The 22,095-nt window shown below is 38.5% G+C and overlaps 3 protein-coding genes across 3 annotated transcripts; 1 reads left to right on the top strand and 2 right to left on the bottom strand.

Moving 5' to 3' along the window:
* Positions 1-214: 214 nt before the first annotated feature.
* On the bottom strand, positions 215-5,222 carry tfb2m (transcription factor B2, mitochondrial). Its single transcript, XM_026378219.1, has 11 exons — positions 5,155-5,222; positions 4,723-4,906; positions 3,767-4,104; positions 3,369-3,552; positions 3,045-3,136; positions 2,779-2,932; positions 2,555-2,703; positions 2,240-2,329; positions 1,966-2,025; positions 1,712-1,860; positions 215-1,556 (listed from the first exon to the last, which is right to left on the bottom strand). Exons 3-11 carry the CDS (start codon positions 4,052-4,054, stop codon positions 1,367-1,369), a joined length of 1,356 nt encoding a protein of 451 aa, XP_026234004.1. The 5' UTR covers positions 4,055-4,104; positions 4,723-4,906; positions 5,155-5,222; the 3' UTR covers positions 215-1,366.
* A 12-nt stretch (positions 5,223-5,234) lies between these two features.
* LOC113174320 (saccharopine dehydrogenase-like oxidoreductase) lies at positions 5,235-12,752 on the top strand. The gene is made up of 12 exons (XM_026378220.1): positions 5,235-5,433; positions 7,476-7,588; positions 8,166-8,246; positions 9,038-9,167; positions 9,298-9,347; positions 9,514-9,644; positions 10,220-10,337; positions 10,647-10,766; positions 10,927-10,983; positions 11,099-11,210; positions 11,411-11,492; positions 11,669-12,752. The coding sequence occupies exons 1-12, from the start codon at positions 5,235-5,237 to the stop codon at positions 11,757-11,759; spliced, it is 1,284 nt and encodes a 427-aa protein (XP_026234005.1). The 3' UTR covers positions 11,760-12,752.
* Positions 12,753-13,324: 572 nt separating this feature from the next.
* Positions 13,325-21,650, bottom strand: gcfc2 (GC-rich sequence DNA-binding factor 2). Its single transcript, XM_026379136.1, has 18 exons — positions 21,254-21,650; positions 20,789-20,890; positions 19,992-20,189; positions 19,587-19,829; positions 19,284-19,384; positions 18,834-18,979; positions 18,439-18,622; positions 17,622-17,745; positions 16,843-16,894; positions 16,581-16,672; positions 15,988-16,187; positions 15,735-15,879; positions 15,160-15,281; positions 14,903-14,979; positions 14,427-14,493; positions 14,196-14,342; positions 13,939-14,066; positions 13,325-13,831 (listed from the first exon to the last, which is right to left on the bottom strand). Exons 1-18 carry the CDS (start codon positions 21,573-21,575, stop codon positions 13,699-13,701), a joined length of 2,583 nt encoding a protein of 860 aa, XP_026234921.1. The 5' UTR covers positions 21,576-21,650; the 3' UTR covers positions 13,325-13,698.
* Between the last annotated feature and the right edge of the window lie 445 nt (positions 21,651-22,095).

Consider the following 22,095-nt stretch of genomic DNA (forward strand, 5'->3'; position numbering starts at 1 on the left):
TTGCGTTTATAATGTAAATAAAGGGGAAACGTAGCAGTGTCTGTATTGTTCCAATCAAGTAGGATTTGGATCTTTCATTTACTCTTTATAGTACGAATTACTTCTTTTTATCTTTTAAAACTATTTCTGCATGATGATTCATAGGAGGTCACTTAAAAATATATGAATTACATTATTAATTACAGATAAACCTTGAAACAAATATTTATATTAATATAGTCAATAATTTATTGCTTAAGACAGTTGAAAATCTGTGAACCTGTCCTTTAACAATACTGTCCAGTGCAATTTCTCCACATTGCCCATTTTCTCCTTATGGTACTTGCCATCTAAGCTGTTGCATAAGCTTTCACAGTAGAATCAATTAAAATCAACCTTTACATTAGAATATTTTCAATATTTCAGTGACTAGTTTTGTGCAGATTCATTATTGCTTTTATGCAATGACACAAAACCAGACAACTGAAACTGAATGACAAAGCTGTAAAAGCATGACCAACATAATGAATCAACAACCTGTGAAAGTAACATTGAGTCAAAAGAATACATTCAACAAATGATTAGTATTGATTGTTGTAAATACATAATAAATCAGGGCTGAAATCATTTTCTGCACCACACTGATTAAAATTTTGTTGAGTGTTTTAAAAAATATATTTGACACACTGAATACACATTTCATAAAGCATGGCATTTCAGACATGTAGACAAGTTTATGTACTCTCAGTGAATATACAAAAAAATATACAAGACTTGAAGCTATACAGTGCAACCCCCAATTCTTCATAGACACCACTCTTCTTGCATTAGTACACTCTTTATGATGTGGGTATGGACAATTATGCCATACTAAATACATGCACGGTTGTATTCTGTGAAGCTACTATGACAAGGCTGAGGTTTGTCTTTCTTGACACTTCACAAGTTGTTAAGACTTTTATCCCAACAATTCTTTAATCTTTGATTCCAGAGGCTTTTTTTCTCCTACAGGCAAACATAACTGTGACATCAACAGTATCTTGTCAGGAGCCAAAAAACATAAATATTGCTGCTCCTGAGGTATAGTCTCAATTCTCATCTCATGGAAATCCTGGTTCAGAATAATGGGGAGGGACATTTCTCAATGTTTCCATTTTAGTACAAGTACAGTAAGCCCTAATTTCAGTAACAAATTATTAATAAAGTTCTTCTGCCGTGTCCATTTAATTAAAACTGACTTGGGTCATGTGTTTCTTACTTCTCTGTTACATGAAATCACACATTACATATTCTTATTTATAATACATCTTCACTTGTGTTTATGTATTTTGAGTGTTTTAATTTCCTGAATCAATATATTTAACCTATTAGCCTACTTAGCAATATTTTAACCCCAACCCTCTCTCAGTGAGTTCTCCAGCATCTCCTCATAAAGCCAGCTCTGTGTGAACTCCTGGCTCTTGTCCATCAACTGGAACAGCCGGAGATACTCCTCTGGGTATACGTGGCCTGTCAGTATGTCCTCAGGCATGCCCATTTCTGATAACAGCTTACTCCCACTATCTGGTGACCAGAGACTAGAAAATGTAAAAAAGCAAGAGGGAAGTACATTCAGGTGATGTGTCAACTGGAACAGCCTATATTATTACAACAGTATCGGTGTAATTAGTGCAGGACTTGTTTAAAAGCCTCTGTCTCTGCTTCAGCAATTCTTTGGGTGTGCACTGCTTACTTGAGCCTGTCAATGAGCTTGACCTTCCTCTTCGCCAGACACTGTTTGATCATCATCAGCAGAGTTGACGCATTGCTGGGAGTGAGGCCTGCAGAGAACAGATCAGCCCGGGGACGCAGACGCACCAGGCACAAGTGGTTATTGGGAAGCTGAGAGGAGAAAGAAATGAAGAATAGGGATGTGTGATGTTTTAAATGTATTGTACTGACACTAAGATAACACAGTTATTTATACATGAGTCTGCTGTTTAATACCTTTCCACTAGGACCAGGTGCACTCTGCTTTGAAGACATTACAAATGACTCCCAGGGCTCCTGAAAGAGAGGAGGTGGTTGCAGTTGACAACATACAAGACTCTTTCCGCCAGCTCTGACTTTCTTTATGTTGCATGGAAACATCAAAGTGACACAGTCCCACACATTAGCTTTAAGGAACTATAATTAAATTTCAGTTCAGAAACTGCAAGCTAAATATTAACTTTATTCATTTTATCATCAGAATGTTTTCCCACTGTTCCTCATACGGTACCTTATGCAGTAACTCAATATCACAGGCCATCTGCCAGAGGACACTGAAGGCTCTGTAGTGCATCATGTCACCTGGACATGACACCAGTTTCTGATGGAGAAATAAGTGTTTTATTCAAGTATCAAAGAGACAGTTATATTGTCCTAGACATTGTCTCCCCCACTATCAATAAGATCTGGTTTAAAGCTGATTCATGACAAAAGGAGGTGAGAGGATGGGGATGGCCAACTTCAACCTCATGCATACAAACAAGTTATACCATGTGATCAATACACTGCCTTTATTTCTATTGAAAGAAGTTAAACGTCTTTTTACCAGGTATTCCCTTTCACTTATGAAGAGGTTAAGCTCGATCCTTCCGTATCGGTAGACAGAAAGCCGTTCAAACAAAGCGTAAACCATCTTCAGCAGCATGCTACGCTCATTTTGCTGGGGAAGAATGCCCACCACCTTCACTGGGATGTCTAGAGAGACACAGAAATGAATACTCCGTGCATTGTGCATACATGATGCCGTTCAGTGAAGTGTGTCTTTCTTACCATCAGTCCAGTTAGCTTCTGATATCCCCAGATCAGTGAACAGTATGTCTGTGAACATGGCAGGGGGTTTCAGGGTTCCACTGCCAATAGGGTCTAGTTTAAAGTAGTCACAGTGGACGACTTCTAACTGACCATCAAGACGACTTTCCAACTCCTGCAAAGTGACAACATTCATTTGTCTAAAATATTAACTGAAGAAAGAACTGGGAAGTATATAGAAGAAGGACATAAAAAAGTCGTTTGATTCTTTAACTTGTTTGTGTTACCTGCAGATAAGGTAGGAAGGACTTATACCCTTCAAGAGCCACAACTCTCTGCGCTCCTGCATTCAGCAGTGTCCTAGTAAGCACCCCGGGACCTAAGAGAGGCAGACACATGCACTTTTTTTATTTTAATAAATGAAATTAGTCCTGTTTTAATCTACTTGTACCAAAGAAAATGCTCTTGCAAGAATTATAGCTTACAACGGTTAATGTTTGTGCAAAATTATTTGGAAGTTACACATCTAACACAGTCTGAACAAAATAAAAATCTTCAATGAAATAGATTTTTGTGTTTCACTTTGACTTAAACATTCAACCAATACATACCTGGGTTACATTCAAAAATAATAGCTTTAGAGTCCTCGGGTGCTAAATGCTGTGTTACTAATTTAGCCAGGTCTGGGTCAACTAAGAAGTGTCTGATCTTTTTACAGGTCCGAGCACGACAAACATTTTCCTCTACTTCTCCAACGTCCAGGAAATCAAACCGGCAGAGAGGACGGCGCTGACCCTGTAAGGCATAAGTGCAAAATGCACAATGTGTATGGAAAAAGTTCTCAGCCATATATTTTGAACAACTCAGTTTATTCTTAGTTTAATGTTCAATTACAAGAAAACACATTAGTAAATGCATAGCAGGTGGGAATTGTATTTCATTAGCTATACATCTACAACAAGATACATTGAAACACTATGTCAAGTCAAAGTCAAAGAAAACAGCTTACCTGTACAGCCACAGCAGACAGGTTCCTGTGAGTGAGCGATGAGGAGGGGGATGTTCTCTCTGTACAGGGTTGAAGTGAACTCTGACCCAGTGTGGGCCGACCAGGACCCGAAGACAGATAGTCCAGGCTGTAAGCCCTTCGTTGTAACACAGGAGCCCCAGGAGCACAGAGACCAGAGGGACCCACAGGGGCCAACACTGCTTTGTGCAAACAGGATCTACTTTTGATGTTCTGGCAGCAACCAGAGCGCATCATCAGCTCCACCAATTTACAAATCTGGGCAGACATGGCGACAGATAAGTGGAGGAGAGAGATTTCAGGATCTCTTCAAAAGGGTACTGCCAAGAAAGAACAGAGTGACATGAGAACACAATCAACTATTTGCCATATCAAACAATCAACTGAAAACTATGTTTTGTCTGTCTTCAGGACATACATGTACAAGCTTGATTAGTGACATTTTAAAGACAGCACTTTAAAAAGGTATAGTTGGGTTTTTTAATAACTTGAACTTACACTAAACACACATTATATTTTTAAGTGATAGTTCTATAAATTCTCAAAACTGTTGGTTTAAAAAAATCTTTATTACTTATACTTAACAACAACAATAATAATCGGCGAAATGAGAAGATTAGATCAGTGCTTCTGACACAAACATTGATGTAGTGCAGTCTGTTCTGTTAACACGTGGGAACATGAACGTCCCAACAACATTAGCTGAATTAATGCAGTCGCCTATCTTTAGCTGTTCACTGTCTTCCGATTATGGCCATCAACCAAACGGCAAAACACACCATGTCAAACTTTCTCTAAGATGAAAGTGATTAAAGTTGGACAAGACTGAAACTACCCAAGCTGTTAGCCAACGGGCTAGCCATGCTAACGTCTAAGCTAGTGCACAAAATACATTCAGAATTTAGCAATTCCGAGTCGTGGGGAGACGCGCTTCATACCTTATTGTAAAAAATCCTATGTATCCGAATCTCACGACTGCGACATGAAGCTGGGTCCTGACTGTCTGTTCGCTGGTAAAACTCCGTGACATTGAGGGGACAGCATCTTGACCCTCCGCAGGTTGTTTTTGCAACTCTCGTGTTGAGACAGGCGCGTCTGTATGTCGTCACTAACATGCGACTGCTGCGAGGACCAATAGAAAAACTCAAGGAAGTTGCAATGCTAACATGTAATTCCCTAAACATCATCACAATTAGACATAGATAACATTTCCTGCATTGCTGATATAATTTGAATTGCACAAAAATGCATACTTGACGCAACACATTTGATTTGCATGTACATGTTTTGTAGCTAGCGCAAACTACGGCTGTTATTGATATCTGTTAGCATAATGTTGCTAGGGAAGTAGACAGAGGAGCGCTGTCTACCTCACGCTGTTTGTTTCTCCTCCAGTCAGTCTGTCCCATCGCATCCTGAAGTCAGCTCCTCCAGCCTGTCTCTTGTCACTATGGCGCGGGTTGAGACATCCTCCAGCAGGCCGTACCACCTGGTTATCTTTGGAGCCTCCGGGTTTACGGGGCAGTTTGTCGTGGAGGAGGTGGCCCGGACCGCGTCCGAGGGTCCGAAGGGAACCCTGAAGTGGGCCGTGGCGGGTAGAAGCAAGCAGAAGCTGGAAAAAGTTGTGGAGCAGGCCGCTGGAGTCCTCAGTATGTACCTGAACTACTGTTTCCTACATGTTGGAGCAGCTTGATCCAGGAAGGGACAGTCCTGATCCTGGGGTCGTTTTTCATTCATTTTGTTGAACTGAGATAATGTCAAATAGAAGAATGTTGAAACAATGACAAGCATTTTTTTAAGATATGTTGAAACAGTTGCCGCCCTGTTAATCTGTTGCTTAACTCGTTTAATCAATAACGGATTCAGATTGCTCTGATAGTGAACATGACATGATTTTGACTGAACTCCAAAGTACAAGTAGTGAGGTAATCATTTAATTTAAGCATGTTATTATTATTATTGTTAATTAGTTTTTGTTTATTTATTATACTCGACAGTATCTGACAGTTGTTACTTTGCAGATGCAGATTCTCAGTGCAAAATATAATCAGCTAATAAAAGATGATGTAGTATTATGGATTAACCACCTGTCAGTACATGCAGTAAAAAAAAAAACTTTACCAGCAGCTGCTTTTGTTCTGCACTAAGTCTCTAGGTAACAAAGATCTTTGACCTGTCCCAACCAAACTTTACTTTTTATTATTACTAATTATTAAGAGTAATTATCTGAATAGAAGAAATGCAATTAATGCAATATATATATACATACTGCATTGTTTTCTTAGTGGAGAACACATACTTAGTACTTCAAAATGGGTAATTTTAAAGTGGTACTGTTTAGTTCAGCATTTTTTTTAGTTACACTAAGTGTTGAATGATATATTGTAAATTTTTGTATAGTCCGATGATGACAAAGCAATAATTCATGAAGTTAAATCATAATGTATTTTTGGATACACTTTTTATCAGTATAATTTATTACCTAGATTTGAATTGATCACTCCAAACACTGAAATTAGGAATGTAGCTAATATCTGTCCATATCAACTAATATCTTGATAATTTTTGGAATAAACTACTGAGTTTAACAATTTATTGTTGTAATATTGTTCAAATTGAGTCAATTCAGCTCTAACAGTGATATTCTGTAAATATTATTAGCTTGGATGTAGTCAATATGTGAAATGTGTAACAAACATTTACTAAATATATATTTAGTGTCCCGGTAATTTTCCAGAATGATGGTTTGTATCCATGCAACACGCTAAGCATGGAAAATAAAGTTCATTGCTAGATCCAGACCAGGGAGCTATTCTGCTGTCATGATGTGAGTTTACAGAGGATTAGATAGTTATTCTGTTGTCCCCTCCTCTTCAGCTTTCTCTTCAGGGAGTGTACAACAGCTGATGGAACATACTCGCTCTCTGCAAAGTCCCCGTCCGTGACAGCACACACACAGCCTGACAAGGCATCTAGTCCAGTCAATCAGGGAGTTCCAAACACTGCAGTTTGTCAGCTCAAACAGACGTTTCCTCCTATAAAAACATGTTGGAAATACAAAAACAAATGTTTTTGTATTTCCCTTTTCTGTGTCTGACACACGTACGTGTGAAAGACTTAAGTAATACCTTATCTGCCTTATTTTATGCTCCACTCCTCACACACAGTATTTGCATTTTACCCTGTAACGATCCACTGTTCTTTTAGGCTGCCACACAGACAGTGACTCATCTTTATTCTTCATATTGGTCTTTAGACATGCAAATTTGACTGTTGACCGCTGTGTAGGATTGTGAAAAGTGTAAATTATGATGAACCTAAATATTAAGGAGGGACATTTCTTATTCATTCCTTTGCAGAAGTAGAAAGTTTTTAATTATTTTGTGGTTAGCTTTGTTTTGTTACTTTAACTGTTGAGATAAATTGACATCCTAGGACAGTTTGTCAAGATTGGACGAATGATGGTGTAGAGAATTAACTGGATTTCATATCTGGTTGGGTAATTGTGTCATAGAAGTCCCATAATAGACGTAATTCTGACGTGTTTTATACAATGGAAATAAATGCAAAAGGGCAGCATAGTGAATATTTTAGTTATGTGAACTATGAAGGTCTGAATGACAAACGTTTCAGATTAAAATATATTGTGGCGCCTATTCTGACAAAGCGTGTGCTGTTTGTGTGCATGCAGGTAAACCCGAGCTGAGGACAGAGGTGGACATCATTGTGGCTGATGTAGAGGAACCAGACTCCCTGGCTGCCATGTGCAAACAGGCTGTGATTGTTCTCAACTGTGTGGGGCCTGTAAGTAGACACTTTCATAGAAATGTGTGCCTGCCTATTTTTCTTAAACACACACAACTAGTTCTGTCTCATGAAATAAACTAGTTTTTCCTCGTGTCACAACGTTGGCATCTTGGCATCTTTCTCAGTGTAGCTCAATGTATCACCATCTGTCTTTGTCCCCTCTCTCTTTTGCTTTCTCTCACACACAGAGCAGCCTTCATTTACACACTGAAGGCTGCTGACTTTCAGCACACAATAAGTCGTATTGTGGTGGAGACAGAATGGAGAGTAGGTTTCCAGTACCACTGCTTCACATCCTGTGCATCATTCATACTCTTGTTTCAAATCAAATTCTTCCAGTACACCACTAAAATCCTTCCAGTACTGTTGAACACATTGGTATGTCTCTTAGTTTCGGAGCAAAAGAATCATGTCATGTTACTGCGCAGGCAACCACGGCGAACTGATGTGGGATTGACCCTGACAGGTGAAAATTAAAGGAAACATCAGTTTGTCTTCAGACGTGCCCCTGGATTTAGCAGTTGTACAGGATGTGCATTGATTTTTGTGTGTTTGTATCTCTGTGGGTTTATAGTACAGGTTCTTCGGAGAGGCAGTGGTCAAAGCCTGTGTAGAGAATGGAGCCCACCATATTGACATCTCCGGAGAGCCTCAGGTATGTATACACATTAAAAATTACACCGCAGGTCAGTATAGTACTGACACAATAATGGATTTACCCAGTACCCATGGGTAGAAACCACCAAGGACAATGGTTTGTTTTCCAGTGACGCAGCAGTTCTATATAAATAACACCAGCGCTGGGTCACAACAAACCACTGGTACCAGTAAAGTCAGGCCAGTATTGCGTCAGTGCTAAACTGACACTGGAAACATTTTTATCTCGCTGTATTTCTATACGGTAACTTCTGGTGACTTTTACCTGCCTTTAATTCATTTTTTAAAACATTTCTTATTAAGTGAAACTTTAAATCTGCTTTCCCCACCTGTTGTCAATGGACTTTCCATGGATGTCCTGCAGATGTCCCAACATTCAACTCTGCTGTTGTTTGTGTTTGGATTAAATGGGAGACGTGCTTGGTTTCATGCTGTAGCCTATTAGATAATATTATCTCTCACTTGGCCACATGACACCCGGCATGAGATGCCAGTCTTTGCAGTGTGGAACATCTGACTGAACCACAGCCAGCTCTGTGACAGCCCTAATTGTGTTTTATGGCTTCATTTTTTAGGCTCAGAACAGAACTTGACTTAAAAAATTACATTAGCCTTTTTGCTAGATACCCAGAGGGGATTCATTGCTGTTTTTGTATTTTTCTATGAAGACTGGTGGCCATTTTAATATGCGGCCTCTAATCTGTTCTCAGTCATGAAGAATAGTCATTCACTATTTGAAATAAACACTAAAATGCATTTGTCTGTATGTTTCTTTCTCACTGTATTCAGTTTCTGGAGGGCATGCAGTTAAACTACAACAGCCAGGCAGCTGACAAAGGCGTGTACGTCATCGGGAGCTGTGGATTTGACTCCATACCTGCAGACATGGGAGTGCTCTACACCAGGGACCAGTTCAAAGGTAAACACATAATGAAATGCAAACAGTCTCTTTATACACACAGTAACAGTAAAAATGAACAAGTGGTATGTTCCTGCTCTTTCTGTTATGATTCAGTAATTTATTGTCACATTATCTTGTTCATTCACAGGTACGCTGACTGCAGTGGAGAGTTTCCTGACTGTCAGCGCAGGACCTGATGTATGTAACTACAGTTACCACGAGTCCTTGATCCTTATCTTACTATCCTCTCTCTCCACCTCTTCCCACTTTCTGCAGATTCATTTCTCATATCTATATGGTACCACAGTTTATCAATATGTCCATTTTGTTATCTTTTATCGTCGTGTGTGCTTTTCTCTGTCAGGGTGCAAGTATCCATGATGGCACCTGGCAGTCAGCCATCTATGGTTTAGCCGACAAGCAGAAGCTCCAGAGTCTGAGGAGGAAGTTTAATCACAAACCTCTCCCCACTGTGGGCTCTAAACTTAAGCGCAGGTACATAGAGCAGTAATTCCTTTTAATTTGAATAAATCAATCAACCACTTCTCCTTAATCAATGCCAGTTTGCCTAACTCTATAAATATTCTTTACAGCCGGTATGTAAAATTCAAATAATTGATGTAAAGGTCTTAGGAGGCCATTTCACTTTAGTGGAGACTGTTGTCAGCGTTGCCATTTCTCTTGCACAGAGTATGACTGCACAGCTGACGTGAAACCTGTTATCAAAAGTTATTTTGGGGAGAAGCAATATAATATAATAAGTATAGGAAGCAATTTTACACAACTGTCTGAAAAGTGGCATCATTTTCTAGGACCTGATTGATACAGATATTAATATTTTAATGTTAAAAAATTAGTAGTTGGACGTCAACATTATTGTTGAAATATTTCTTATAAGGGCTATGTTATGGTGACATGGTTTCACAGTTGTGTCAAGCATCTTTATATTTTGTTGTTATAGCAGCTCACATATATCAATATTAGGTACCTGATAGACCGGTGCTTACTGTAATCCTCTAACCTACCTACTACCTTAATTAATGTTATGCCACGTGTGTGTGTGTTTGTAGGGGTGCACTGTTCTTCAGTAATGAGATCCAGCAGTATACGCTCCCCTTCATGGGTACTGACCCCTCTGTCGTAAAGAGAACTCAGCGCTTTCTGGCAGAGGAACAGCACGCCACACCGGTCAGTCTTTAACTTTTTCTGCCCGTCGTTCTTCACATCCAGTGCCCTCTACATAAATTAGTGCATGGTTTAATAAAGATCCTAGTGCTTTCTATTTTCGTTTGAAGTATCCTCCTTCACTTACAGTAATTTCGATTAATGTTGATGATAAAAATGTTTTTCTATTTGTATAAGACATGTCATCATCTGCATCACTGTGTCAACAGTCTTGTTTTCAGATTTAGATGGCGTCAACCTGACTGCAGCATGCACATTACAGCCTCTGCTGTGTTTCTAGTGCAGTAAATGAATTATTATTGTCTATCCTAGGTCCAGTATGGAGCCTACGCAGGAATAGGAGGGATTGGGAACGTTTTCAAGCTGATGTTTGCTGGCATGATTTTCTGGTTCTTAGTCAAGTTCAGTTTTGGGCGAAACCTCCTCATCAAGGTAAACAAACATGGCATGGATTAAAAAAACAACGTAAAAATTCACACGTCAAAACTTAATGGAAATATTGTACCTATTACTGATACAGTTTAGTCGGTTACAGTGTTTGTGAGCTGTGTGTTTTAGTGTTCATGTCTGTTTCCTATAACCACCTTCTCAGCACCCAGAGTTCTTCTCCTTTGGATTTTTCACCAAGGCCGGACCATCCAGAAAGCAGGTAAAATGTTTAAGGCACAGAAAAGGAGGCCGATACCCACTAATACCCAAAGTTACATATATGAATAAGAAGAGACACTGTTTTCTGATATTTATTGACTACATGTGTGAATTAGATGGAGGACTCAGCTTTCCAGTTTGCCTTCTATGGAGAGGGCTACACAGACGGAGCAGACCCCTCCCAAGGAAAACCTAATGGAAAGATCCGCACACTGGTTCGGGGACCGGGTAAATGGATGTTAATATTTCTCATATTTTATTAGTATTTGGGGAATGTTCAGTGACAAAATGTGAAAACACAGCTGTGTAGTTATTCCAACATGAACCATGTTAGTAGTTTTCTGTCCTGTTCAGGCTGGATTATCAGGGCAATTAACCTATGTAACCAGTCTGACCTGTCTGATCATTAATATATTGTTATTATTCAGAGGCTGGGTACGTGGCCACACCCATCGCCATGGTACAGGCTGCTTTAACAATGCTCAACGAATCCACGGCACTGCCCAAGAAGTGAGTTATGAAACCTCAGTTTTAACACCTAACATGAAAATGACTATTATATAAATACCAATACAGACAGTGCATCTATAGTGCAGTGGTTTAAAATCCATTAATTAGGAATACATATGATTGTCACTTCATTAAATTAATTACGTTTTCTTGTTTATCTCTCATTCATCTCTCAGAGGAGGAGTGTATACTCCAGGAGCTGCTTTTGTCAATACTACATTGGTCAACCGTCTCAACAAACATGGCTTCCAGTTCTCTGTCATCTAAAGTTTGTCCACTCCCTGACTCGCTGAGTTTATTTTGAGCACTTACTAATATGCATATGCATATATCCTTTTTATTTTATCAGAAACCTGTTGATCTCCTCTTGGCTTCAATGCATCATTAACCCTCTGCTTATAAAAGACAAATAGCACAACTCTGACAGCATTTCCTCATTAAGGGCAGTAAAAGAAAAGCTGCGTTTATCACAGTGCTCCACTAACATGATTATTGCTCATTGAAGGAAATCATTGGCTGGTTTTTGGTTCACGTCATCTTTGAACCAAGATGTTTAACTCATATTTCCACCTAACTGGATAAAAATGTTCCCTCTACAAATCAACATTATCAGACGTTATGAAAACATGAAGTTGATTCTATGATTAGACCAAAGAACGGTTAATGGAATAGTTTGTACAGGTGATCTGATCTTCACTGTATCTACACTGTACTGTTCATTGTATTGAACTGTATTAAAACAACTGTCAGCTGTGACTGTGCAAGAAACTCTACAATCTTTATAAGTGTTATCCTTGTAACATAGAGTAGCTGATATGTACAAGGACATTACTCCATCAGTAGCACTAACATGGTAGTTCTAACACGTGTTGTTCTGTTCAGTGGAGTGAAGCTGTCAATAGAGTAGAAACCTGCTGCGTGTGCACGTACATGCTTGTCTTTTCTGGCCTAGCTACAATCTTGAATGCTTTACAGTTAATAGTTTCGACTATCACTAAATCATCCTACGTTCATGAATGTTCGTTTCTTTTTTTTTTCTGTCCAAATGTTTTGTCTTTGAGCCTCGTCACAAAATGCCATGAGTGAGTTACTCCATGAAACTGAACAGATCCTGGAACAGTTTCATCACAATGCAGACTTGTTTTTCCACGTCTTTGAGAGTTTGAGCATCGTGTGCATATGACCGGCTGTGTTGTGGGGTTTTGATTTGATGCAGTTTGCTTGTGTGGGCCCTTATAAATAAAGCTAAGTCTGCTAGTAGAAAGAAGTTTGTGTCTTTCTTAACACAGGTGATAAATAATTATGGATTATAGTAATTACACATCTGCACGTGCTGGTTTTACATGGTCACCGCTGGTATTAGCTAATATTAGTATAATGGCAGAATAACTAATATTAGAAATTCAATTTCTTGTTGAATCATGTGGATTTAATTTAGCTTTTGACAAATTTACTGTCAAAGTGAAAACTGATGTCTACAAAGTAGTTTTTGACAAAGATTCTGATTCACCAGCAGCTGAACCTTCCAGATACGTGAATATTTAGACTATGATCCATGAAACACATTCACTGTACTGATCTCAATTAAACTGTGGGACTTCTTGGAGTAGCTGATTGATGCAGTGATGCTTTAGGTGGATTTCTTTTTAGATTTTTAATTAATTGATATAACTTTGTTGGGAGTTTGTTTTCACTTTGACATGAAGTGAAGAGTATTTTTAGTACATTTTATGTCAAAAATGCCAAATTAAATTGACCATAATTCAATGGTATATAAAACCTTTTTGTTGGCACTACAAATAAAAGGGAACAAATTCTAAATATAAAAGGAATTTTTGAAAAATGAAATATTTATTCATAAAAATACTGTTATCTCATATACAAGACAGAAAGCAAGTGTTGATTAAAATATAAAATAGGTGTAGGTAAATTGGTTTACCCAACAATTTCCTTGATTTAAGTTGTAATTTGTTCCATCTCCTGACATTCAGATTTACATCCTTGAATTGTTGCTCAAGTGTGGCTTTTACTAACAACCTTTATCCAACATGTCCTTAGGACTTATGCATTTTTAGTTTCACCAGTACAACCATTCTCCCTGAGGCCACGCGGTTCGTTTCCAGCTGCGTGACGTCTCCTTTGATAGCGGCTTTTAAAATGACACGTTTGCTGTGTGATCCATCTTCCATTCCTCAAAATTTTCAGTTCACACTGTCTCTTGGTTCAGCAGTTGGTGAGAGTAGATGACATCTTCATAATGATATTTCTTTGCTAAAGTCAAGATAGAGTCATGGCACCTGATCCTACTCAGAACCTGAAGCACTTCAACCACAGCAGACCTGCAGAACACAGGGACACACAAGTGTGGATGAGACAATTACAGTTAAGTGTTTGTAAAGTGAATGTCCATCGATTTCTGAAGACACAAAAAAATCAAATGCGTTACCTAGTGTTTGGATCTTTAGGAGGCTGTTTTTTGCAAATGGTATGTACTTTCTCAACTAGATAGTTTCTGAAATTCTGGATCTGAGGTAAAGTATCGTTGAACCATGAGAGTGGCAGACTATCTGCTATCTGGAAAGAGACAGAGAGAAAGAGTGTGAGGGCAGGTGTGCAAAAAAAACAAAAAAAAAAAAACAGACCAGAGAAAGATCAAATAGTGAGAGCAGTGCACTTCAGATTAAACATGATGGATTAAAATACCTTTTTACATGCGTCAACAGTATTGTTGGATTGAGCCTGACTGCACAGTGTGATCATCAGGTATCGGTTCAGCAGTTTTTCCAACATCAGTTCCTTTAATACAGACTCTGGAAGCAGCAAATCCCATTTCCCCATGTTACCTAGTAGCTACAATAAATAAAAAACACCTCTGATTAACAGCTGAACAGCAGCTTGAACTAATACAGTTAAGTATTTGGAAGAGAGTAATACTTTTATGGCCATCCACAACTGTTGCTCCCTGAAGTGACACTGAGGTGATGACCTGTCTTCAAGAAACCTGGATAGAAAAACAGGGGGGAGTGAGAAAGTAAGAATTAAGACTCTTATTCTTCAAATACCAAAGAGCAGGGGCCCTCAAGAGCCACGTCCCTGCTTGTTTTTTTAACAATCTCTGCACCTCAGCCAGTCCAGTCAGCAGTGGGTGACTGGACTGGCTTATAGATCATCATAAACTAATTTAACAAATTTGTATTGACTGCAAATTTACAAAATTTATCAGAGCAGATCAGCGATTAACGGTTTTATTTAATGACTGCACAGAGATGTATAAATCTATATTGCATGCTGTAAACAAGGTGTAGTATGATGTAAAATGATGATTAAACAAATAACTGCATTACATTGTCGTTAACATAAATTCAATCACTTAATGTTTAAACTGAAGTAGGAAAAGAAAACAAACTGACTTTTTGGGGTACAGCGGGATGAAGACATCTTCATCTACACAGTTCCTCAGTCGCCTGACAACAGCCTCTATGAATGTCTGGGACGGAGTAAACACATACAGCATTGTTATACACTGTTTATGGCATGCTCATTATCATAGTAGTATATAAGTTTTCATATCACAATTTCTGTGGAGCCTGGGGATTCCTGCTTGAGTCCAAGTTTTAAACATTTGAAATCAGCTAAAATGACTACGAATTACGAATTTCTACATTACCTTGACTGGTTTACTCTGTTCGCCTTCAAAGATGGAATAGTCCTCCTTCAGTCTGTGACAAACATCAGACAGACAGACTGACTGATGGCGGGACATGGGATCCCACACCAGCTCCACATAGGCTAAGCAGACAAAGAGACACACAAGGAAAAAATAGGATGTTTTAGAATTCGACACATCTGTGATGAAGCACAGGTTATAGAGCACATCTTTAGCTAACAGACTTGATTAACTGGTCTTCCTGATATATTAACACATAGGTTGCAACTAATTCAGAACTCCCCTGCTTGGCTTTTAGACTTGATTTAACGGCTCTTTTATTAGTTTATAAAGCCCTAAACAGCTCAGGCCTCAATTAGCTGAACTTTTGAGCGCACACATTCCTGTCTGTGATATCAGGCTGTGATCTAACTCACAGCTGCTCTCTCAACACCACATTTGAGGTTACAAGCAATTTCCTGTACAAAGTGCACTAATATATATATTATTTTTTATTTTTTTAAGATTTATATTGATTTATTTACATATATAAATAAACTGACACTTGATGTTAGCTTCATGTATGAGTGTGTTACCTGTTATTTTGGGTAGGACGGTCTTTTCTATGACATTAGACAGTGTCTGTCTGTCCGTGTGGTCCAGCTCCTCGTGACCGTGTCCATGACAAAAGGTCTCCAGTGCTGTGAACCATGGGAGGTTCTCAAAGTCCCCATTAGCATCCTAAGACATTGCATCAAACACATAGTGTTGTAAGTTTTGTAAAAGCACCTTTTTATCTACTGTATAGAAAAGCCTCTGTGTTTGTGCATCTAAATGGATTGTTGGTACCTTTAGTGGGTTCCATGTCAGTAACTGATGTCTTATGATGGGATTTAACAACTTGGGTAGACACAGAGAGATGTAGGCACTGTGGTAAGAGTCAGAGTAAGATGCTCTCCACTCTTCAAAGCGAGACAGAATCTTTTTAACTTCACAGAAGTCCTCCTGCACGTCCGAGAACACTGCCTGTGACCTCGACAGGATATCAGCTATAGAGGAAGGAGAGAGGAAAGTGAGAGACAGAAGAAAGCAACATAAGGGATCAATCCATTCAGTCTTCATATTACTTTGCTGCAATTTTAAACATAAAGTGAAAAAGTGAGAGAATGAGGAAAGCCAAACCAGAATGATTGAATTTGTTTTAAACTTACGTCACAACTGAGTGAGACAGTAACTTATCAGTAAATAAACAGCAACTGAAGCTAGCTTCAATTTATAAAGTGAATTCCACTCCAATTTTCTCTTTAGGGAATTGTTGGACAACAGTCATTAAGTATATGAGTTCCTTTAAGACTTGGCTTCTCCAGTGTTTGTCGATTCAACTAGTACTTTATTATACTGTATGGAAACAGAAAGAGATTTAAGATGTAATTCCTCTTTACCCATCTTCTTCTGTAGCTGCTCTTCCTCCTCTGCTGTAAGCTGTGTGTCTTCAGGAATATCCCGTGTGTCTTCTGCAGCCGCGCTCACCTCACTTCAACATGTAGGACAAACATCTCTATAAGGTTAGAATGAACTAGCTACTGTGATTTACAGAGCATGCACATAGTGCATAATCCTTTCTATTTTCCTATCCCAACAACAATGTTATTTAAGAACAGAAAATATTTAACACATATATATAATAGTAAACATTACACTCACCGTAGAGCTTCTGTTCCATTGGTTGAACTTCCACTCTGCTCATCTGTACCATCTAAAACAGTGAAATGAAAAATCTTAGAGTAATTTCCCCTTTCACTGCCAGAGCAGCTTAAACACTGTAAACCTAAGGTAAAAATTAATTACTGTTCCTAAATTTTCATAACCATACTGGGAAGTTTCTGTAGCAGTTGTGTCTTTCTGGGAAACAATGGAAAGGGAAAGAAGTCGACCAATGTCACTATGTTCTTTGTCTATATTGTTTTGGTGCATTGACACAATATAATAACTTTTGGATTTTATATTTGCCAGTGGCTCTAAAAGTAGGATCCATAGGATCCAAGAAGAAACATTCCTACATGGCTTATGTCTCAGACAAAGCTGAGACACATCACCGTTTATATCTGTACACAGATAGATTCCTCTGCCCAAATGAAAATTAGATATCTTGGATTAATAAAGTGTTTTGAATCTTGTTTCACTGGTGTTTCTGTACATCAGAGTTTATCTCCATGTTTTTTTTTTTTTTTTAGCACTGATGACATATTGTCTTGTAATGTTGTTTTCTGGGACATATGAGGGCCCTCTTGCTTTTACACTACAAAAGAGATGTGGCCAAATACATCCCAGACCACATGCAAGTGGTTTGACTGATCTGTTCACAGTCCGTCTCAATGGCTGTTTATACTTTTACTTAACACCATCCACTTGTGATCCAATCGGCCAAGACACATTTGAATATCATGTGTAAAAAAGGCCACAGACACAGTGATGTCACTCACAGCTGAGCTGCTGCAGGTAGTCAGCCTGCTCTTTGACTGTCTGTCGTCGATGAGCCAACAGCGCCTCCATTTGGTCAGACAACAGAGCATGAAGCTCCAGTTCCAGAGAGTTGATCTCAACAACCTATAGTCAACAAATTATTGTCAGGCAGAAAATTATCACAATATCAATTTATCTGCAGGAAACATTTATGTAATGTTCTGTACAGGCTGCTGTCAAAATCTCAAATAGATGAATAATGTAAAATATAACTGACATATCTAAACTTTCAAGTTTTGCACCTTCAGGAAGCAACAGCTGACTTTGACCACTGTCAACAACTGTGGTTGGCCTAGTTGACCCTGTTTGCAAGCACTGGTTGTATTTTAAGGAAATCTTCAGCAACATTTCCTTTTGTATTGTTGAAGATTTTCTGGTTTGTATAATTACCGTATTACATACAATGAGTAAAGGCATATCTGTCTGTGAGCTTTACAAAGAGAGAGAGCTGTATTGAAATAATAATAATATTAATAATTACATTTTGATTAGTTAAATAATGGTTTCCAAAATATTTCTGAAAAATCACACGTTATTAATGATCAAAATATGTCTACCGTTTCATCAAAATTGGCTACCAAAACCCGTAGCCTCATTATTAGCCACACATCACTTCTCAGAATTACACATTGTGGTTTGATATATACATAAATATCATGTTAGAGGAAATAAATATTCTCATCCACAAAACTTTCTATTAGCTTCACTTGTTTTCCTGACATGTTTGTTGATCGTTAACAGTGAAGATAATTTAGATAGACTTCATTCATCTCTTACCTTCTCCCGCAGACACTCCACCAGGTTGTGGACATATAGGGTCATGGCCCGGTAAAACTTCAGCTGGCTCTCTGAGGAACTTTCCTCCAGTATCTCCACTGAGTTTTTAGCATTTTCAGCATCACCCTCCATCCTCCTCTGCTCTGCTTGTCGTGCTCTGTGTACCTCCTTCAGGGATTCCAGTCTTGAAAGGAAAAAAAAATAGAACGAAAGTATAAAGTGAAGACACATAGAAAAAATAACAAAACAAGGAGCAGGGAAATGTATTACAGTAGGTACTATGAACATCAAAGTTTATTTTTGACCTTTGACCAGGTGATGTTCAAATTGTAATCACAAATATTTCAAATTGGTATGGTGGGATATTTAGTAAGATATCTCTATAAGACGCTTACTTTCCAGTGATCCTCTTCTTGACCATTGAAACACTGACAGGAGGAAGAGTTTTTGGGATTCTAGCCCCTGCTGATCTCTTCTTCTGTCTATGCCTGTCTCGTCTGCTGCTACTGCTGTAGCTGCTAGATTCACTGCCAGATGGGCTCTGAGGACAAAAAAAAAAAAAATATATATATATATATATATATTAAAAATGTCAATGCTGTAGAACAGAATGCAGTAGTTACACTGCTGGAAGGCTTAAATATTGAGAAATGGAGACAACTTTGCCCAACTTGAATGACCAGTTCTACACTAGACAGGAAAAATGAGAAAAACAGAAAGAATGTGACACCGAAAAAGACACTGAAAAGGGAGAAGAAAATGTAAGACGAGACAAAAGCCTTTAAGAACAGTTAGAAAAAAGAAAGAAGTAAAAAAGCACAAATAAGGCAAAAGCATCTTCCTACCTGTTCTCCTGGCTGTCTTTTGACTCCTTTGCCAATTTGTGTCTCCTCCCAGAGTTCCTGCTCTTCCCCATCAGTCCCAGAGAGGCTGCCATCACTTCCTCCTTTATTACACAAAAAATAAACAGAGAACACTTCATAACTTTTTAGAACACAGACCATTTTATTTTAAGGCCGTTGTTCCAATGTTCAAAATGTTGATTAAGATATATATCAACATTAAAATAGTATTGGACAATGGACATTACAATAGACCATTACAAATTGGCAACTCATGTTTCTTCCCTTTCTCCCTCCCTCTCATACCAAGCTTCTCTGCAATCCTCTCTCTGATGCTCTTCAACCGTGGTGCAAACTCGATTATTCTCTCATGATCATCTAGCTCATCATCATCATCTCTGTCATCTTCATCATCCCTGCTGTAGTGATCCGGAGTACTGGCAGCGGAGCTGTGACCATCTCTACCCAGGGGAATGAACTCTTTCTGTGCTCGATTGGCACGACGCTGTCTCCTGGCTGCCTCGATCTCTTTAGCCTTAGGAATAATTACTATAAAGACAAATCGAAGACAGAATGGTAAATGCGTGCAGACAAACTCACAGGCATGACATTTATCATGTTTTAGTTGCACACCAAGTCAGAGGGAGCAAGTTGAGTTTTTCTCTCTGACACATACATGTAAATACAGGATACACCCCCTAAAACTTATACCTGGTTTAGTAGCAGAACGGCTAGAGTCTGAGGATGAGCTAGACGAGGACCTTGAACCACCTTCAACACTGTCGTCATCACCATCATCACTGCCATCATCACCACTGTCATCATCATGTTGCAGCGCTTGTGGTGAAGCCTGACTGCCAAAATCCTGCCTGGGAGAATGAGTTGGTGGGACAGCTCCACCGGGTGAGGCTAGGAGAGAAGAGATGGAGACATGCCAATATGATAAATAATATAATATATAATAATAATATTTGTTAACTACTAAAACAACATTAAAATCTTTCATTCATTTTAATAACAACAAATTAAATGTGCATAATCTGTATCTCTGCAAATATGCTAATACTTTATCCAACCCTTTACATGAGCCCTTTAACAATTATACAGCAACCATTATAATTTTTTATCCATGTATGGAATTTACATACAATGAGAGGTGTTCAGCTATAACAATAAGCAGAGAATGACTAATACAACTTTATAGACAGTAGGATATACTGTAGGAGCAGCTGTATTTGATTGCCTTTGCTTAACCGCTACACTTGCAATTTAGTATGTTCATGCATCAGTTGTTGCCACACTCCCAGTCAGAGACAAAGAGAACATAAGACACACAAATCCAAAAAGTCACTGCATGAACTGGACAATAAACAAATGACCATAATGACTTAATCAGCAAATAAATGGTTGACTGTTGTTCTCATTACAAAATAGTATTTTGTCATCTCAGGATCAATTGCTTTTTTCTTCTATATTATTTATTTCATATATGATCTATCGATACCTACCTGTGCTGTGAGTGGTCTTAGCAGGTGACTCTTCCTTCTTCCTAACTTGAAACAGCACCGCTTTATCAGAGGACTTCTTCAGTTTAAAGGTTGGTTCTTCACCTAACACAAAACAATCAAAGATTTTAGACGTTTATACGCTTTGTTCCTATGAAGTACAGCACACACAGTCAACATATTAATTACATAATATGACTACAAACCAAAATAGTTTTCAGTTTGTCCGTTATATTGTTACAAACACAACTTTTAACTGCAAGAAGATGAAACTTGTGGAGGACACAATGATCAAACTCATTATACTATATTTTGAAGTGTATTAACATACATCAACTGTCTCATATTTAGCTATGATTTCATATCAACTTGCACTAATGTCTGTAAACAACTGTCGTTTGGTGAACGTTTGACTGGAGTCCGTCTTAGTGACACCAACATTATTTACATTTAACTACTTAACGTTACCTTCTTTCTCATCAGAGAAACTGAGCACTGTATTTGTTTTCTTATTCCCTCCATCTTTGTCTTTGCTCTTCTCTTCTGTTTCTCCTGTCACTTCCAGATTCTCCCCGTCCTCTCCCTCACTGCTGTCCGGTTTGGCAGCAGTGTCTTCCCGCTTGGAGCTGCAAGAAATGCCGCGGCTCTGGGCCACTTTGGACGGCTTGTTTACCACAGGCGTTGATTTCTCATCCTCCTCTCCATCTCGGCTGTCCTTCTGCCGGTCCTCCTCATCGCTGGAGCTCGCTTTTCTCTGCCGAAAGTTCCTCTTGGGCTTTTTGTTGAACATTTCGCAGCATCTAACGTGTATGTTTGAACAGTGAGTGTGTGGTTGTAAACTAGACGTAAACCGCGTTACGTCACGTCGGAAATCAATTAAAGAAGTCGCAAAATGGAACGTAAAGTAGCCGCAATGCACCATGGTCTATGTAGTGCGGACACGTTAGCTACTTAAACTGTATAGAAAGATAGACAACTTTCAACATTATTTAAAAATTTTAATAACAATTATAAATTAATCAAAACTTTGGGTGATACGTAATAAATTGTAATGTATACCGAACAATTAATTGGTCAGAGCATCTTTATCAGGGACCACCTGTTCTAAAAGGAGTCGTGTAATTTAGGAGAACTCAAATAATTAATGTATGGCCTTTTTCTCGCTTTTGTGGTTATGTGTTGTAAACTATTAACAAAAAAACATGTAAATAAGGTAAGATAACAGCTGTTAGCTATCCTTCCATCACGACACACGACAACATTGAACTACTTTGACGTTAACTGAAGTGAAAGTAGGACTACAAATGGGG

The sequence above is a fragment of the Anabas testudineus genome, chromosome 3 (assembly GCF_900324465.2).
Source record: "Anabas testudineus chromosome 3, fAnaTes1.2, whole genome shotgun sequence".
Taxonomy (NCBI): domain Eukaryota; kingdom Metazoa; phylum Chordata; class Actinopteri; order Anabantiformes; family Anabantidae; genus Anabas; species Anabas testudineus.

Excerpts from the sequence above, each read along its gene's own strand:
- tfb2m (XM_026378219.1), bottom strand. The coding sequence starts at position 4,054 with ATGTCTGCCCAGATTTGTAAATTGGTGGAGCTGATGATGCGCTCTGGT. Across the intron at positions 3,553-3,766 it reads TGTCTGCTGTGGCTGTACAG|GGTCAGCGCCGTCCTCTCTG; the intron begins GTAAGCTGTTTT and ends TATGCCTTACAG. Across the intron at positions 2,933-3,044 it reads CCTTCCTACCTTATCTGCAG|GAGTTGGAAAGTCGTCTTGA; the intron begins GTAACACAAACA and ends GTCACTTTGCAG.
- LOC113174320 (XM_026378220.1), top strand. The coding sequence starts at position 5,235 with ATGGCGCGGGTTGAGACATCCTCCAGCAGGCCGTACCACCTGGTTATC. Across the intron at positions 7,589-8,165 it reads TTCTCAACTGTGTGGGGCCT|TACAGGTTCTTCGGAGAGGC; the intron begins GTAAGTAGACAC and ends GTGGGTTTATAG. Across the intron at positions 9,168-9,297 it reads CACCAGGGACCAGTTCAAAG|GTACGCTGACTGCAGTGGAG; the intron begins GTAAACACATAA and ends GTTCATTCACAG.
- gcfc2 (XM_026379136.1), bottom strand. The coding sequence starts at position 21,575 with ATGTTCAACAAAAAGCCCAAGAGGAACTTTCGGCAGAGAAAAGCGAGC. Across the intron at positions 17,746-18,438 it reads TGGAGTGTCTGCGGGAGAAG|GTTGTTGAGATCAACTCTCT; the intron begins GTAAGAGATGAA and ends TGTTGACTATAG. Across the intron at positions 14,067-14,195 it reads CTGTTGACGCATGTAAAAAG|ATAGCAGATAGTCTGCCACT; the intron begins GTATTTTAATCC and ends GTCTCTTTCCAG.